Source organism: Staurois parvus, unplaced genomic scaffold (assembly GCF_062004578.1).
Source record: "Staurois parvus isolate SC_StPar_1 unplaced genomic scaffold, SC_StPar_1.0 ptg000945l, whole genome shotgun sequence".
Taxonomy (NCBI): Eukaryota; Metazoa; Chordata; class Amphibia; order Anura; family Ranidae; genus Staurois; species Staurois parvus.
Genome location: NW_028318741.1, coordinates 33786 through 53523, shown reverse-complemented (window position 1 = coordinate 53523; position 19738 = coordinate 33786). Strand labels below are relative to the sequence as shown.

General features: G+C 49.1%; 1 protein-coding gene across 1 annotated transcript in view; it reads right to left on the bottom strand.

Annotated features, from left to right (window-relative positions):
• Positions 1–19738, bottom strand: part of LOC149441805 (uncharacterized) — a 61929-nt gene that overhangs the window by 23599 nt on the left and 18592 nt on the right. Inside the window, exon 4 of the mRNA XM_089656870.1 lies at positions 14736–14789. Coding sequence (XP_089512996.1) covers positions 14736–14789 — 54 coding nt within the window. The remainder of the gene's footprint in view (positions 1–14735; positions 14790–19738) is intronic.

Here is a 19738-nt window from a genome sequence, read left to right as displayed (position 1 = left end):
AGAACAAGGTCAGATGAAGATGGCCAACTACTACTCGTTATACCGTGACCTGGATACACGCAAACTTTACATTTTCCTAAAACTCCTTCAAACCAAAGAAGTGGTTGGATAATTCATAAAACTTAGCCATCTTCATCTGGCCTTGTTCTGTAATGTTGGAGAAGTTTTATGAATTCTCCAACCACTTCTTTGGTTTGAAGGAGTTTTAGGAAAATTGCAAGTTTGCGTGTATCCAGGTCACGGTATAACGAGTAGTAGTTAGCCATCTTCATCTGGCCTTGTTCTGCAATGTTGGAGTACTACTCATTATACCATGACATGGATACATGCGAACTTTCAATTTTCCTAAAAACTCCTTCAAACCAAAGAAGTGGTTGGAGAATTCACAAAACTTCTCCAACATTACAGAACAAGGCCAGATAAAGATGGCTAACTATTACTCGTTGTACCGTGACCTGGATACACACAAACTTTCAATTTTCCTAAAACTCAGAACCAAAAGAAGTGGCTTGGACGAGCTAGGAACTGTTTTCAACATTACAGTCCAGTTGAAGGTGACCAACTACAACTAGTTTTACCAAGATCTGGGTACATAAGAACCTTCAAATTTCCTAATACTCATTAGAACTGAAGAAGTGGCTTGGAGAAGCTACAAAACGTCTTCAACATTTCTTAGGATGTCCAGTTGAGTATGATTAACCACTACTAACTCCAGCATTTGGAGGAGGCTTCTGTACATGTACCCACATGTAAATGGAGATGTTCACATTTGCCATTTGCTAGGAGCAGGGGCGGACTGACCATTTGGAAACTCGGGCACTGCCCGGGGTCAGTAGGAGGCCCCATGAGATGCCCCTTGTACCTTTTTCATAGGCTTTTTTGAGTTTGGGCAAGGACACAGGGGCCCCATGATCCCCTATTGCCCGGGAGCCCCATGAGTTGTCAGTCTGCCCCTGGCTAGGAGTTTGTGTTTACTTCCAAAAACTCCAGTCTATAAAAAATAGCCGGGATCTGAAGATCTGGACACTTTCAGCAGCAACTACAGGAAGCAAACAAAGGTTGCCAGGACATATTTCTGCTACGCTCGGGTAAACACCTCGGTTATCATAAAATGCTTTCTCAATATCTGCCGAGTGGGAGGGCAGGATAAGTTTCTTCACAGTTGACAGGCCAAAGCTGGCAGGAGAACAAGCTTGTAAATCACCAGCAAAGATGGGCAAGAATGGAAAGAGAAAGAAATCTCGAAGAAAAATAGATGTGTGGTTACAATAGGGAGGGTTTAGTATGCTGCTGGAAGGTGCAAGCTTTACAAAGTCAAGATCAGTGACCAATATACAATGCAGGAGCCGAACAGTATCCAATAAAGAGTCATCCTTTGACTAATGACCATGCAAGAGGGGCTCTGCCATTGTCTAGAATTGGCACCAAGAGCACAAGTCCCTACCGCTTCTGTCCTGCTAGAACACTGCCTGCTGAGGTTGATCCCTCTGCCATATTGTACCCCGCTCCATGCCAGAGGCCTCCATATGACATTCCCAGCTGTTGACCTTTATATCCCAAGGAATGTCTACACACAAGTAGAATTTGCTGCTCTTTACTGATAGAATTCAGGAAATGGCATAACAGTCACATCACATTGACATACATTCTGGAGTCACTTGACAACACATAGTCAATCACGTTTAGTGGATGGTCCACAGAAGTCAAATGCGAAAGCATATGCAGCACTTTAAGCAGCCATCTCCCTCTAATATTATCTCCTTCCACCCGGGGTCATTAGTCCTCACAAGACTGGGCTCTCCACAGACACCTTCTCCATAGGCACACCTCTCCCGGGACCCTCTAGGGGGAATAGCCTCACTCAGGGTACTTTTGGCCTTGCCTGAATGTCCTTTTGCAATCTGCCCTAGCCCCCACCTCCATAGGGGTCAGAAAGTCCACAGCCGACTGTTCCCCAGCCTCCTGCCCTATACAAGGCCTCCACGTGCTGGTTATATCTTTGCTGGTGTGGGGTGCTTGGCTCCCATGCCCTGAGTGCACTAGGGCTCCTCCTAGGGTTGCCACCTCATCCCTTTAAAACCGAACAAATACCAAGTACACGGGTTCTGAGGCCAATTTATTGCAGAAAAGGAACTCAGTGATTTTAATTACCACCTTAATCAGCCTCATAACTGGTGTAATTAATATAGTTACATAGTTGGTCTGGCTGAAAAAAAAGACAAAAGTCCATCCAGTTCAACCAAAAAAAGTAATAATCCTACACCCACAGGTGATCCAGAGGAAGGCAAAAAAAAACCCCCCAGCAAAGCACGATCCAATTTGCTCCTGCAGGGGAAAAAATTCCTTCCTGATCCCCCGAGAGGCAATCGGATATTCCCGGGATCCATTTTCCCTATAAATGTTCTATCCAGTTATATTCTGTGTATCCAAGAAAGAATCCAGGACTTTCCTACAGCAATCCACTGAGCTGGCCACAACCAACTCTGGAGGGAGTCTATTCCACATTCTCACAGCTCTTACTGTGAAGAAACCTTTCCGTGTTTGGAGATGACATTTCTTTTCCTCCAGATGTAAAGAGCGCCCCCTTGTCCTCTGTGATGACCTCAGGGTAAATAGCTCTAATACATGTTCGGTTTTAAAGGGATGAGGTGACAACCCTAGCTCCATGCAACCTGACTTATAACTGGGCACTGACTCCCCCATGACATCCCTGCGGGGGGCGCTCCAACTAAAAGGGGCCTAACACCTGATGACACTGCTGTCAGCAAATGGGCACTGACTCCCCCATGACATCCCTGCGGGGGGCGCTCCAACTAAAAGGGGCCTAACACCTGATGACACTGCTGTCAGCAAATGCTATTCTGGCACAGAGCCACTTAGTGGCACACCCACTAACTGCACGTGGCTACAACCGTATTTAGGACAAGGACCATTTCTGACCAGTTCATAAAAAAATGGTTTTTGGCTGAAGTTGTGACCTGATCACATCCAAGTTATTATTATTATACAGGATTTATGGTGCCAACAGTTTGCTCAGCACTTTACAATATAACGGGAGACAATACAGCAACAATACAGTTCATTACAAGATGGATAGGAGGGCCCTGATCCAGGGAGCTTACAATCTAGGAGGGAGGGGCTGGTGGTACAAAAGGTAGTAACTGCGGGGGATGGGCTGGTAGGAGGAGTAGAAGATTCCATTATTAGCTGAGGGCAGGATAGGCTTCCCTGAAGAGATCGGTTTTCAGAGATCGCCTAAAAGTGAGCAGAGTAGGAGATAGTCTCATAAATTGGGGTAGAGAGTTCCATAGGATGGGGAAGCTCTGGAGAAGTCCCAGAGATGAGCATGTGAGGAGGAGCTAGAGAGCAGGAGGTCGTGCGAGGAGCAGAGAGGACGGTTTGAGTGATATTTGGAGACAAGATTGGTGATGTAATTTGGGGCGGAGTTATAAATGGCTTTATACGTTATTGTTAATGTTTTGAATTTTATCCTTTGGGCAATGGGAAGCCAGTGGAGGGATTGGCAGAGAGGGGTGGAGGACACTGAGTGGAGGCCAGTGGAGGGATTGGCAGAGAGGGGTGGAGGACACTGAGTGGAGGCCAGTGGAGGGATTGGCAGAGAGGGGTGGAGGCCAGTGGAGGGATTGGCAGAGAGGGGTGGAGGACACTGAGTGGAGGCCAGTGGAGGGATTGGCAGAGAGGGGTGCAGGACACTGAATGGAGGCCAGTGGAGGGATTGGCAGAGAGGGGTGGAGGCCAGTGAAGGGATTGGCAGAGAGGGGTGGAGGACACTGAGTGGAGGCCAGTGGAGGGATTGGCAGAGAGGGGTGGAGGACACTCAGTGGAGGCCAGTGGAGGGATTGGCAGAGAGGGGTGGAGGCCAGTGGAGGGATTGGCAGAGAGGGGTGGAGGACACTGAGTGGAGGTCGGTGGAGGGATTGGCAGAGAGGGGTGGAGGACACTGAGTGGAGGTCGGTGGAGGGATTGGCAGAGAGGGGTGGAGGACACTGGGTGGAGGGATTGGCAGAGAGGGGTGGAGGACACTGAGTGGAGGCCAGTGGAGGGATTGGCAGAGAGGGGTGGAGGACACTGAGTGGAGGGATTGGCAGAGAGGGGTGGAGGACACTGAGTGGAGGACACTGAGTGGAGGGATTGGCAGAGAGGGGTGGAGGACACTGAGTGGAGGCCAGTGGAGGGATTGGCAGAGAGGGGTGGAGGACACTGAGTGGAGGCCAGTGGAGGGATTGGCAGAGGGGGGTGGAGGACACTGAGTGGAGGTCAGTGGAGGGATTGGCAGAGGGGGGGTGGAGGACACTGAGTGGAGGCCAGTGGAGGGATTGGCAGAGAGGGGTGGAGGACACTGAGTGGAGGCCAGTGGAGGGATTGGCAGAGGGGGGTGGCAGATACAGAACGGTTAGTAAGGTGGATGAGTCTGGCAGCAGAATTCATGGTAGACTGAAGAGGGGATAGCCTGCGATGAGGTTGGCCAATGAGGAGGGAGTTACAATAGTCAAGGCGATCGATCACCAGGGAGGGAATAAGCTGCTTAGCAGTTTCCGAGGTTAGGAATGGACCTCCAAGTGTACCTAAACATGAATACAAATCGAAGAATCCATGAGAGGGGATCGGTGGCAGTTCTGTATATTCTGTGAGCCGACACTTATCAGGCATCCTTAAACATCTCTATTTGGTTCCTAATACGCTGGATGACCCCCACATGGAGCAAGCCAACATTCCAGAGGGTGCACTTATCTGCAGGGCGAGCGTGCCAAGTGCGTTTCATCTTCCAAGAGTACGGCTGAGATCAGCCTGTTTATAAGACCTCAAAGCCTCCAACAAATGGATTGACACACAATGGCCTATTGTCAGCACACAGGACAAGCGTAGTAAGTGTGGCGCACCCCTCCCCCGCATGCTCATTGCGAAAAAAACTTGGCCGGCAGAAGTGTTCTCTCTCCATTTCTAGGGTGTGATGGAGTAAACATGTTTATTGACGGGCTAGGTGGAACAATTATTATAAAGCGCCAGTGTTTACACTGTACCCTGGAATGTTCAAAGGCCGACACAAAGGATTTAAAAAGGGAAAACATTTTCCGGTTCGGTTTTTAGCGAGACGCTTAGTCAACGCTCCCTATAGAGGAATACTGTATACAAGACACAGACCTCGTGGCGGGTGCCAAACGGTAGAGAGATTTAAAGGGGCCAAGTAAGACATCTTCTAGGAATGTTCTGGTTTATGTAACAAATAATAAAAAAATGGGGCGGTAACCCAAAAGAACGCGTTTGGACTATGAGGCAGAACAGTGCGCTTGAGGATTGCTCCTTGAACAGGTTTGTTGGCGGGTGGTGGGCTGCCTCATACATTGCCATAGCGAGCAGCTGAGCCAAACCCCAAACTCAACTGACCTTCTGGACAGTATAGAACTTTTGCCAACGACTCCCCACAATGTAGACTGACCCCCTCCCGGGTGCGCAGCTTTGTCCCCTCAATTTCCGGGGTTCAAGACACTGGCCTCGCCTTTCTCAAAGTAGTTTAGGTTATTTTACTGGAAAACCTCAGTTACTAACATGGCTCTTCTCGGGTCACGACTCCATCACTATTCTGTTGCAACACATGAGGAACATTTGGTCTTGGACCCTGCCGAAGGTTGCTCATATCTTCTGCAAAAGGGGAGCTCCCTCCCTGTAGACCTGCTGCTCTTCTCTTCCTGGGATAAAGAGGGGAGGGACCGAGGAGTAAACCAACTCCTAAGGTCTTCCTCCGGGCCTGCACTGACCTGCTGTAGCTCTCTTTCTCTCATGGGGGGGCTATGATGGGAAACCCTGGCGGGGGACCCTGCTCTTCTCCCTTTAGGCACACAGCAGCAAGATGCTGCTTCTCCTCCTTCCTCTCCAGTCTGACCTACTGCCTCCCTGGCCCTGCCTAAATTCCCAGCCCTCTCCCAAGGGGAGGAAGCATCTCAAAGGGGATCTGCTCTCCCACCTACCTACAGTGCTCACAGTGGGTCTCCAGATAGGTTGCTATGCTGTCGATAGAGAGGGCAGGATTGGACCAATCCAAACACAATCTGGTGCAAAATGGTGTTCCAGGAGTGCACTGGACCATCCTTATTCTGGCCCTGCCCCTGAGGAACCTTTCTCTGCACCAAGAAATATCTCTATAGCTAGCATGTCCCTCCCCTTGAGTACTCTTCACACTGCAGGGCCACCAGAATGACCCAGCAAGAGCTTTATATAGCCGCTCTAGGTTAAGATGGCTGCCCATGTCTCAGGAGAGCACCAATGTCCCATCAGACACAGGCTCCCCCAAGATGGCCACCAGCAGCCAAGTGCAGAAGACAAGTCAGCCCTCGCCAAGGTTCCCCCTAGCACCAGAATCATGTGATGGAGTAGAAGGAAGGTGAGCGGGGGCTGGACTGGAGCACAGCAACTAGCAGATGGCACGCGTGGTGTGCAACATAGGAACGCTATAGCAAAAATTGAACGGGGACCAATGAGGACTGAGCGGCAGAGGATCAGCAGAGCTGAGGGATGGGAGCAGGAGAAACTAGCAATGTCACGCATAGTGTGCAGCATGAGAGCAATATAGCAGGAGGTTATCAGGGACCAAAAAGAAGGAGGATCAGCAGAGCTGGGGGTACTACTGAATGGTGGATCAGCAGAGCTGGGGGTTACTACTGAATGGTGGATCAGCAGAGCTGGGAGTACTAATGAATGATGGATCAGCAGAGCTGGGGGTTACTACTGAACGGTGGATCAGCAATGCTGGGGGTTACTACTGAACGGTGGATCAGCAGAGCTGGGGGTTACTACTGAATGATGGATCAGCAGAGCTGGGGGTTACTACTGAACGATGGATCAGCAGAGCTGGGGGTTACTACTGAACAGTGGATCAGCAGAGCTGGGGGTTACTACTGAACAGTGGATCAACAGAGCTGGGGGTTACTACTGAACGGTGGATCAGCAGAGCTGGGGGTTACTACTGAACAGTGGATCAGTAGAGCTGGGGGTTGCTACTGAATGGTGGATCAGCAGAGCTGGGAGTACTACTGAACGATGGATCAGCAGAGCTGGACGTACTACTGAAAGGTGGATCAGCACAGCTGGGGGTTACTACTGAACTGTGGATCAACAGAGCTGGATGTTTCTACTGAATGGTGGATCAGCGGAGCTGCGGGTTACTACTGAGTGGGGGATAAGCAGAGCTGGGGGTTACTACTAAGTGGGGGAAAAGCAGAGCTGGGGGTTACTACTGAGTGGGGGATCAAGAGAGCTGGGGGTTACTACTGAGTGGTGGATCAGCAGAGCTGGGGGTTACTACTGAACGGTGGATCAGCAGATCTGGGGGTTACTACTGAACGGTGGATCAGCAGAGCTGGGGGTTACTACTGAATGGTGGATCAGCAGAGCTGGGGGTTACTACTGCACGGTGGATCAGCAGAGCTGGAAGTACTACTGAAAGGTGGATCAGCACAGCTGGGGGTTACTACTGAACTGTGGATCAACAGAGCTGGATGTTTCTACTGAATGGTGGATCAGCGGAGCTGCGGGTTACTACTGAGTGGGGGATAAGCAGAGCTGGGGGTTACTACTGAGTGGTGGATCAGCAGAGCTGGGAGTACTACTGAATGGTGGATCAGCAGAGCTGGGGGTTACTACTGAACGGTGGATCAGCAGAGCTGGGGGTTACTACTGAACGGTGGATCAGTAGAGCTGGGGGTTACTACTGAATGGTGGATCAGCAGAGCTGGGAGTACTACTGAACGATGGATCAGCAGAGCTGGGAGTACTACTGAACGGTGGATCAGCAGAGCTGGGAGTACTACTGAACGGTGGATCAGCAGAGCTGGGGGTTACTACTGAATGGTGGATCAACAGAGCTGGGGGTTACTACTGAACGGTGGATCAGCAGAGCTGGGGGTTACTACTGCACGGTGGATCAGCAGAGCTGGAAGTACTACTGAAAGGTGGATCAGCACAGCTGGGGGTTACTACTGAACTGTGGATCAACAGAGCTGCGGGTTACTACTGAGTGGGGGATAAGCAGAGCTGGGGGTTACTACTGAGTGGGGGATCAAGAGAGCTGGGGGTTACTACTGAGTGGTGGATCAGCAGAGCTGGGGGTTACTACTGAGTGGTGGATCAGCAGAGCTGGGGGTTACTACTGCACGGTGGATCAGCAGAGCTGGAAGTACTACTGAAGTGTGGATCAGCACAGCTGGGGGTTACTACTGAGTGGTGGATCAGCAGAGCTGGAAGTACTACTGAAGTGTGGATCAGCACAGCTGGGGGTTACTACTGAGTGGGGGATCAGCAGAGCTGGGGGTACTACTGAATGGTGGATCAGCAGAGGTGGGGGTTACTACTGAGTGGGGGATCAGCAGAGCTGGGGGTCCTACTAAATGATTAACATTTAATAATATTATGATCACTTATTATTTAAATCATTGTAATAACAGTTGGGGGAGGAGCTTGGAGAGAGCAGATATCTTGCACAGAAAAACTGATACAATGTGACATTTGGATTCCGTATCTCCTGCAGAGTTATTGCCGATTATTTAAACCAGAGTCGCTGTAAAAAAAAAAAAAAAAGAAAAGGTCTATTTTTCTCATCAGGGAGTGTCTCCATTGTTCGCTGTAAAAAAAAAAGAAAAAAAAAAAGGGGCCCAATTAAAAATAAACTGCAGAATGTCACGGATATTAAAACAAGAACGCAATATGTCACAACAAGTTCCTGGCCGGGGATTCAAAGCCGCTGCGGTGCCGGGGAGGAGGGAAGTGGAGAATTCCTCTCTATGGAGGAGAGACAAGGACAGAGATGGGGCAGGAAGTCGGGCCAGAGCTGGCCGCAGTTCTCTACAATGTCCAGACAAGGCGCTCAGGATCAGCGGACCATGGTCGTTCTCCCGTCCCGCGTTACACAAGAAAAATCGCTGATCGCATCCTCCCCCCAAACCCCCCACCCCCACCGCCGGCCAACCATCCTATCCACCGCCGGCCAACCATCCTATCCACCGCCGGCCAACCATCCTATCCACCGCCGGCCAACCATCCTATCCACCGCCGTCAACCATCCTATCCACCGCCGTCAACCATCCTATCCACCGCCGTCAACCATCCTATCCACCGCCGGCCAACCATCCTATCCACCGCCGGCCAACCATCCTATCCACCGCCGGCCAACCATCCTATCCACCGCCGGCCAACCATCCTATCTACCGCCGGCCAACCATCCTATCCACCGCCGTCAACCATCCTATCCACCGCCGGCCAACCATCCTATCCACCGCCGGCCAACCATCCTATCCACCGCCGGCCAACCATCCTATCCACCGCCGGCCAACCATCCTATCCACCGCCGGCCAACCATCCTATCCACCGCCGGCCAACCATCCTATCCACCGCCGTCAACCATCCTATCCACCGCCGGCCAACCATCCTATCCACCGCCGGTCAACCATCCTATCCACCGCCGGTCAACCATCCTATCCACCGCCGTCAACCATCCTATCCACAGCCGGCCAACCATCCTATCCACCGCTGGCCAACCATCCTATCCACCGCCGGCCAACCATCCTATCCACTGCCGGCCAACCATCCTATCCACCGCTGGCCAACCATCCTATCCACCGCCGGCCAACCATCCTATCCACCGCCGGCCAACCATCATATCCACCTCCGGCTTATCAATAGGGAAGGAAAGACAAGAGAACTGAGAGATTCCAGACGCTGCAGAGCGCAAATTATTGGAGGGACAGTGAGTGTCAACGGCGGGAAAGCATAGGGAGCGCTCAGGAGCCCTGGCAGGAAACTTCTGTTTCTGGCTGTTTGAGCATTTGTTGCATTTTCTGGAAGTCAGTTGAAAGAAACAAACTTAAAATGAACAGGCTGCATAGGATCTGGTCTCATAGCTGCCCTCTGCTGGACTCGTTCCTCAGACTGTCGTGGCTTCCTCCGAGGACTTCCCGCACCCTTCCCCTTCTCTTTTTTGATGGTTTTACAAATGCCGAAATCACAAAGGTTTACCACAAGGCCCGGGCTCTTCATGGGCACGAGCCGGGCCCAGCATTGGGATATTGAAGTCCCCATTAATGTTCCCCCTTACATCAGGTTCCCCCTCCAGAGTCATTTATTACATTGGGTGCCACCATCAGACTTCCCCCATAAATCAATTGCCACCATCAGAGTAACCCCCCTACAGTTGTGACCAAAATTATTCAACCCCCAATGCTGTAAAGGGGTTTAGGGACTATAGTGTACATTTGGAATTGTATTCAGAATCAAATCCTACAAGGACGTTGTAACTACCCAAATGCAACTAAAATGACATCAATTGTTTATGTAATACAGTAGTAAATGGTTCTTATGTGGTTTCTTCATTGCCACAATTATTCAACCCCTTAAAGACTACCACTCTGAAGAACAGAGGTTCATACAGGTGCTTTCCATCAGGTATTGAAAACACCTGTGGATGTCACCGAGCAGCAATCAAGCATAATAAGCACCAATTAGGCAGCTTTAAAATGACTGTGATACTCAGCTCCTTCTAGACATTTACTGGTGTGGTTACAAACATGGTGAAGGCAAGAGAATGGTCCAGGAAGACAAGAGAAGAGGTGATTTCTCTTCACAGGAAGGGCAATGGCTATAAGAAGATTGCAAAGATGTTAAACATACCAAGAGACACCTTAGGAAGCATCATTCGCAAATTCAAGGCAAAGGGCACTGTTGAAACGCTACCTGGTCGTGGCAGAAAGAAGATGCTGACTTCGACTGCTGTGCGCTACCTGAAGCGTAGAGTGGAGAGAAGTCCCCGTGTGACTGCTGAGGAACTGAGAAAAGATTTGTCAGATGTGGGTACAGAAGTTTCAGCCCAGACAATAAGACGCACACTGCGTAATGAAGGCCTCCGTGCCAGAACTCCCAGGCGTACCCCCTTGCTGTCTCCAAAGAATAAGAAGAGTCGACTGCAGTATGCCAAAAGCCATGTGGACAAACCACAAAAGTTGTGGGATAGTGTTCTGTGGACTGATGAAACAAAATTAGAACTGTTTGGGCCCATGGATCAACGCTATGTTTGGAGGAGGAAGAACAAGGCCTATGATGAAAAGAACACCTTGCCTACTGTGAAGCATGGTGGAGGGTCAATCATGCTTTGGGGCTGTTTTGCTTCTGCAGGTACAGGGAAGCTTCAGCGTGTGCAAGGTACCATGAATTCTCTTCAGTACCAGGAGATATTGGATGGAAACGTGATGCAGTCCGTCACACACCTGAGGCTTGGGAGACGTTGGACCTTTCAACAGGACAATGATCCCAAGCATACCTCCAAGTCCACTAGAGCATGGTTGCAGAGGAAAGGCTGGAACATTTTGGAGTGGCCATCGCAGTCACCAGACTTAAATCCGATTGAGAACCTCTGGTGGGACTTAAAGAAAGCAGTTGCAGTGCGCAAGCCTAAGAATGTGACTGAACTGGAGGCCTTTGCCCATGAAGAATGGGCGAAGATACCCGTAGATCGCTGCAAGACACTTGTGTCAAGCTATGCTTCACGTTTAAAAGCTGTTATAACTGTAAAAGGATGCTGTACTAAGTACTAAGATTGAATGTCACTTGGGGGTTGAATAAAACTGATAATGCTGTGAGCACAGAAAAGACATTTGTGGTTATTTCATTATAACTGTTATGTTATATTTGTCTGACCTACAAGTGCCTCTTTAATGTAAATGTAAGCAAGATGACTGAATGATCAAAAGCAATGTCAAACTGGCCAAAACACTCAATTTCAGTGGGGGTTGAATAATTTTGGTCACAACTGTATATCAGATGTTCCCATCCGAACACCCCCTTAAGTAATGTGTCCCCATCAGAGTACCCCCTTACATCAGGCAATCCCATCAGAGTGCCCCCTTACATCAGGCAATCCCATCAGAGTACCCCCTTACATCAGGCATTCCCATCAGAGTGCCCCCTTACATCAGGCATTCCCATCAGAGTGCACCCTACATCAGGCATTCCCATCAGAGTGCACCCTACATCAGGCATTCCCATCAGAGTGCACCCTACATCAGACATTCCCATCAGAGTGCCCCCTTACATCAGGCAATCCCATCAGAGTGCCCCCTTACATCAGGCAATCCCATCAGAGTGCCCCCTTACATCAGGCAATCCCATCAGAGTACCCCCTTACATCAGGCATTCCCATCAGAGTGCCCCCTTACATCAGGCATTCCCATCAGAGTGCCCCCTTACATCAGGCAATCCCATCAGAGTGCCCCCTTACATCAGGCATTCCCATCAGAGTGCCCCTTTACATCAGGCATTCCCATCAGAGTGCCCCCTTACATCAGGTGGGCACATTTTATGTTAAGGGGGCACTCTGATGGGCACATTCTATGTTAAGGGGGCACTCTGATGGGCACACTGCATGTTAAGGGGAGATAGAGCCATGCAAGGGGCGGGGCACATGCGTGATATCATCGGTTGCCGGGAAGACCGCCTTGCTGAGGCGCGGATCTGTCATTCCAGTCTGGTGGTCCGGGTGGGAGCGCTGCTCGGACATTCTTGGACCGCAGTCCGCCATTTAGTGACCGCTGCCCTATTGATGACATCACTTCCAGTTTACTCGGAACTAATCGCCGCCATTTTTAAAGAATTGAAAGCATTCAGAAACACCGAGATTGATGTTAAAATATTATTTTAAGGGCAGACGAGGGATTGGGGGGTCTTATAGACCCCCCAATCCCTCCATAAAGGGGACCTGTCTCTGCCTACTGCTGTCTCAGGAGGTGATTACATTCCTTGTGACAGCAATAAAAGTGATTGAAAAAAAAAAAAGAAATATACTTTAAAAACATTCTTCCCAAATATATTGCTGTATAATTGAAATGCTACAATTTTGGCCATATTCCAAGATATGATCGTTCCTAACCTCGGAAACCACCAAGCAACTCATTCCCTCCCTGGTGATCGATCGCCTTGACTATTGTAACTCCCTCCTCATTGGCCGACCTCATCGCAGGCTATCCCCTCTTCAGCCTATCATGAATGCTGCTTCCAGACTCATCCACCTTACTAACCGTTCTGTATCTGCCACCCCTCTCTGCCAATCCCTCCACTGGCCTCCATTCAGTGTCCTCCACCCCTCTCTGCCAATCCCTCCACTGGCCTCCACTCAGTGTCCTCCACCCCTCTCTGCCAATCCCTCCGCTGGCCTCCATTCAGTGTCCTCCACCCCACTCTGTCAATCCTTCCACTGGCCTCCATTCAGTGTCCTCCACCCCTCTCTGCCAATCCCTCCACTGGCCTCCATTCAGTGTCCTCCACCCCTCTCTGCCAATCCCTCCACTTGTCTCCACCCCTCTCTGCCAATCCCTCCATCCCTCTCTGCCAATCCCTCCACTGGGCTCCACCACTCTCTGCCAATCCCTCCACTGGCCTCCAACCCTCTCTGCCAATCCCTCCACTGGCCTCCACCCCTCTCTGCCAATCCCTCCACTGGCTTCCCATTGCCCAACGGATAAAATTCAGAACATTAACAATAACATATAAAGCCATTTATAACTCCGCCCCAAATTACATCACCAATCTTGTCTCCAAATATCATCCAAACCGTACTCTCCGCTCCTCGCATGACCTCCTGCTCTCTAGCTCCCTTGTCTCCTCCTCCCATGCTCGTTTCCAGGACTTCTCCAGAGCTTCCCCCATCCTCTGGAACTCTCTACCCCAAGCTATCAGACAATCGCCTACTCTGCCCACTTTTAGGTGATCTCTGAAAACCTCTCTCTTCAGGGAAGCCTATCCTGCCCTCAGCTAATAATGGAATCTTCTACTCCTCCTACCAGTCCATCCCCCACAGTTATTACCTTTTGTACCACCAGCCCCTCCCTCCTAGATTGTAAGCTCCAAGGATCAGGGCCCTCCTATCCCTCTTGTATTGATCTGTATTGTTGCTGTATTGTCTCCCGTTATATTGTAAAGTGCTGAGCAAACTGTTGGCGCCATAAATCCTGTATAATAATAATAATAATTATTATTATATATATAAATATATATATATATATATATATATATATATATATATATATATATTGAAATGTGTTTTTATATATGACAAAATATATGAAAAATATTTTTTAAAATATATTTTTTTCAAATATATTCTTCAGATTTTTTTTAACATATAGAAAAAAGGTCATTTTAACATATATTCGTAAATGCATTTCAAAAATGCAGATTAAATGTATTTTTAAAGACATACAGTATATTTGAAAATGTATTTTTAAAAATATTTTTCAGATATTTTGTAATCAAAACTTATATTTAAACATACAGTATATATATATAATTTTTTATTATTTTTACTATAGTTTGAAATATATTGAATACGGCCAAAATTTTAGTATTTCAAATATATGTCAGTATATTTGGTAAGAATATTTTTAAAATATATTTCAAATATATTTTTCTCCCATGTGGGACAATGGTTATTGGGTAGATTGCTTGGCAGAAAGATGAATGTAAACAAAGGGGCCATGGATAGTGGTGATGTCATTACCCAGATATGGAACCTGACAGCGGGTGGGTATGAAAGCGGATTACGGACTCAATTTCTGGGGCGAGGCTATTGCCGCTGTCAATCAGTCTGGGGTCAGAACCTCTGTCGGGTTTTGATTACTGTCTGTGTGCTCAGGAGCATGACCTATGATCTGTGTATTAGAGATGAGACGGGTACTTACTCGGATTTTAATAACTCTAGTCTTTGATCCACAATTCTTCTTTAGCAGCATTTTCTGGAAGAGAGAAGAATAGAGACGTGAATTAGGTGGATATTAGATGCGGTTTTGTGTTGAGAAGGTTAAAAGGAAGTCTAGAGCGCCACATAAAATACATTGTTGTCTGGGACTGTTGATACATTGTGTGTGCTATCCAAGATACACAAACCGCTGTCCTAAGAGCCTTGACACCATCCCTCGCAAAATGGATTCCAATCCCTGCTTAGGTTTCCTCTTCTCAAAGGGTGAGAACTCTGCAGAGCTGCATGTACTTACAGAGGGTTGGGAGGGTTGAATATTTGTGGGGGGGGGTAGTCAAGTAGGGAGGGCTGAGTATCCAGGTAGAGGAGGGCTGAGTATCCAGGTAGAGGAGGGTTGAGTATCCAGGTAGAGGAGGGCTGAGTATCCAGGTAGAGGAGGGCTGAGTATCCAGGTAGAGGAGGGTTGAATATCCAGGTAGAGGAGGGTTGAGTATCCAGGTAGAGGAGGGTTGAGTATCCAGGTAGAGGAGGGTTGAGTATCCAGGTAGAGGAGGGTTGAATATCCAGGTAGAGGAGGGTTGAATATCCAGGTAGAGGAGGGTTGATTGTCCTGGTAGTGGACATTTGAGTATCCAGGTAGAGGATGGCTGAATATCCAGGTAAGGAGGGTTGATTGACCAGGTAAGGAGGGTTGATTGACCAGGTAAGGAGGGTTGATTGACCAGGTAAGGAGGGTTGATTGACCAGGTAAGGAGGGTTGATTGACCAGGTAAGGAGGGTTGATTGTCCAGGTAAGGAGGGTTGATTGACCAGGTAAGGAGGGTTGATTGACCAGGTAAGGAGGGTTGATTGACCAGGTAGGGGACGTTTGAGTATTCAGTTAGGTGAGCGTTGGGTGTCCAGGTAGGGGAGGGTTCAGTGTTCAGATAGGAAGGATTGAGAGAGTAGAGGAGGGTTGAGCATTCAGGTAGGGGAGGATTGAGTGTCCAGGTAGGGAAGGGTTGAATAGGTCAGGTAAGAGAGAGTTAAATGACCAGGTAGGTGAAGGTTGAGTGCCCAGGTAAGGGAGGATTGAACGTCCAGGTAGGTGAGTGTCGTGTGCCCAGGTAGGGGAGGGTCGAGTGTCCAGGTAGGGGAGGGTTGAGTGTCCAGGTAGGGAAGGGTTAAATGTCCAGGTAGGGAAGGGTTGAAAGTTCAAGTAAGGAAGAACTAAGTGTCCAGGTAGGGGAGGGTTGAGTGCCCAGGTAAGAGAGGATTGAGCGTTCAGGTAGGGGCAGGTTCAGTGTCCAGGTAGGGGAGGGTTGAGTGTCCAGGTAGGGGAGGGTTGAGTGTCCAGGTAGGGGAGGGTTAAATATCCATGTAGTGAAGGGTTGAGTGGTCAGGTAGAGGAGGGTTATAGTGTCCAGGTAGAAGAGTGTCCAAGTAAGAAGGTGTAAGGGAAAATGGAGCAGCCATTTCTAGATATAAATATTGATTTAGTTCTTTATCTCTCTCTATCCTTGTCTTGGTCTTCACAATGACACAGTTACAATGAATAGAGCTTTATACAGCTGTGTGATTGTTTTAGAGCTTTATGCATAGATGCATATACTCCTCTCAAACTTTTTAATGCCCATGACCAGACTTCTTTGACATCCTGTTAAACCCAAAGGACAATGGAAGTAACAATAACATGTGTTAACTATTCGCATCTCAATGAGTTACACCAAAGATACAGATGACTCTTCAAAGAAAGATCAGATAGCTAGGTACCACCCACTGTAGAGCATAGAAATTGTATTAGAAAGCCCTAGTTAGATTAGAGCATTTCTTTGAATCCAACACTATGTATTGTTCTGCTCTCCCTGCATGGAGGTCTAGCTACATGCTTGTATAATAAACATCTACTTTTCAATCCGGCTTCAGCAGTCAAAATGTTACTGAAACCCGTGTGTTTTGGGTTTCCCCGTCAAAGGGTTGAAAGTTCCAGTAAGGGAGAACTAAGTATCCAGGTAGGGGAGGGTTGAGTGTTCAGGTAAGAATGGTTGAAAGTTCAGGGGGAACTCAGTGTCCAGGTTGAAGGGTTGCATGTTCAGGAAGAGGAGGGCTGAGTGCCCAGGTAGGGGAGGGTTTGAGTGTCCAGACAGGAAGAATGGTTGAAAGTTCAGTTAAGGGAGAACTATGTGTCCAGGTAGGGGAGGGTTGATTGTCCATGTAGTGAAGAGTTGAGTGTTCAGGTAGAGGAGTGTCCAAGTAAGAAGGGTTTAGTATCCAAGTAAGAATGGTTGAATGTTCAGGAAGAGGAGGGCTGAGTGTCCAGGTAAGAAGGGTTGAATGTTCAGGAAGAGGAGGGCTGAGTGTCCAGGTAAGAAGGGTTGAATGTTCAGGAAGAGGAGGGCTGAGTGTCCAGGTAAGAAGGGTTGAATGTTCAGGAGGAGGAGGGCTGAGTGTTCAGGTAAGAAGGGTTGAATGTTCAGGAAGAGGAGGGCTGAGTGTCCAGGTAAGAAGGGTTGAATGTTCAGGTAAGGCAGTGTTTCTCAACTCCAGTCCTCATGGACCCCCAACAGGTCATGTTTTCAGGATTTCCATTATTTTGCACAGGTGATTTGATCAGTTTCACTGACTTAGTAATTACCACAGCTGTTTCATCTGAGGGAAATCCTGAAAACATGACCTGTTGGGGGTCCATGAGGACTGGAGTTGAGAAACACTGAGGTAAGGGAGTGTTAAGTGTGAGTGTTCAGGTAGGGGACAGTTGAGTGTCCGGGAGGAGGAGGGTTGAGCGTTCAGCCGGGGAGGTCTGAGCATTCAGATAGATGACGGTTGAGCATCTAGTTCAGGTAGGGAGAATGAAGAGTTCTGGTCGGGATGGTTGGGTTCAGGTAGGGGAGTGTTTAGGAAGGGAGATCCTTAAGGATGTTTATATGGGAGAGCCTGTGACAAGGTGACAATGCAGAAGAACTGCAATACAGAGACAGTGTTGTCACCCTCCATCAGGAAGTGCTGAACAAGGACACAGCAGATTACTGCACAGATCTCCGGAGAAGTCACGAGTTCAGCTGCAGTATGGGTGCACTTTAAGATGATCACAGTCACGGGTTCAGTTCCCCTTTAACTGTGATGGATCCTCTCTTACACACTAGAGGTGACGTGACATTTCTCAGGTTGCAGGCAGAAGGAACTGCGATCAGTCCGGGTCCATGTATCAGTGTCATCTTCCTCCTGCATGCTGGTAGACGGACAGCTTTCTACAATACAATGTAACCAGCATCCCAATCTAGATATCTCACATCCTGCAACCAGCTCATGGGCCTCGACGGTGAAAATTCCATTGGGGATTAATAGGGGAATATTGGGGAAGAGGAAGAATACTGGGGATAAGTGGAAGAGAGGGGTAACATTGGGGATAAGTGGGGGGAAGAGGAGGAAATTGGGGATAAGTGGGGGGAAGAGGGGGACATTGGGGATAATTGGAGGAGAAGGGGACATTGGGGATTAATGGGGGAATATTGGGGAAGAGGAAGAATACTGGGGATAAGTGGAAGAGAGGGGGAACATTGGGGATAAGTGGGGGGGAAGAGGAGGAAATTGGGGATAAGTGGGGGGAAGAGGGGGACATTGGGGATTAATGGGGGAATATTGGGGAAGAGGAGGAATACTGGGGATAAGTGGGGGACATTGGGGATAAGAGGAGGAGAGGGGGACATTTGGGATTAATGGGGGAATATTGGGGAAGAGGAGGAATACTGGAGATAGGTGGGGGGAAGAGGGGGACATTGGGGATTAATGGGGAAGAGGAGGAATATTGAGGATAAGTGAGGGGAAGAGGGGGACATTGGGGATGTGGAGGAGAGGGGGATATTTGGGATTAATGGGGGAATATTGGGGGAGAGGAGGAACATTGGGGATAAGTGGAGGAGAGGGGGACATTGGGGATAAGTGGGGGGAAGAGGGAGACATTGGGGATAAGTGGGGGGAAGAGGGGAACATTGGGGATAAGTGGGGGGAAGAGGGGGACATTGGGGATAAGTGGGGAGAGAGAGGGACATTGGGGATAAGTGGGGGGAAGAGGGAGACATTGGGGATAAGTGGGGGGAAGAGGGGAACATTGGGGATAAGTGGGGGGAAGAGGGGGACATTGGGGATAAGTGGGGAGAGAGAGGAACATTGGGGATAAGTGGGGGGAGAGGGGGACATTGGGGATAAGTGGGGGGAAGAGGAGGAACGTTGGGGATAAGTGGGGGTAAAGGAGGAACGTTGGGGATAAGTGGGGGGAAGAGGAGGAACGTTGGGGATAAGTGGGGGTAAAGGAGGAACATTGGGGATAAGTGGGGGGAAGAGGAGGAACATTGGGGATAAGTGGGGGGAAGAGGAGGAACATTGGGGATAAGTGGGGGGAAGAGGAGGAACATTGGGGATAAGTGGGGGGAGAGGAGGAACATTGGGGATAAGTGGGGGGAAGAGGAGGAACATTGGGGATAAGTGGGGGGAGAGGAGGAACATTGGGGATAAGTGGGGGGAAGAGGAGGAACATTGGGGATAAGTGGGGGGAAGAGGAGGAACATTGGGGATAAGTGGGGGGAGAGGAGGAACATTGGGGATAAGTGGGGTGGGGGGGTGTGAGTGTAGTGTTCCCTATGGATTGGTACCCAGCAATGAATGCAGAAATTTGATGGTGAACTTCCAGGGCTTCCAGTTGTTCTCCATCCTGGGACCCGGCCATACCTCCATGAAAGGAACTTTACTTGCCGGGTTTCAGAAGACGTGTTCCTAAGATTTACGGCACCTCAGAACCTGCAGATCATGGAGGTCTGACAACGGTCTGCAGATCATGGAGGTCTGACAACGGTCTGCAGATCATGGAGGTCTGACAACGGTCTGCAGATCATGGAGGTCTGACAACGGTCTGCAGATCATGGAGGTCTGACAACACTTCTTCTTGTTAAAGTGGTTATTAGACTTATTACGGGCTGAGTAGACAATTATTCCATGATGTCATCCAGCAAG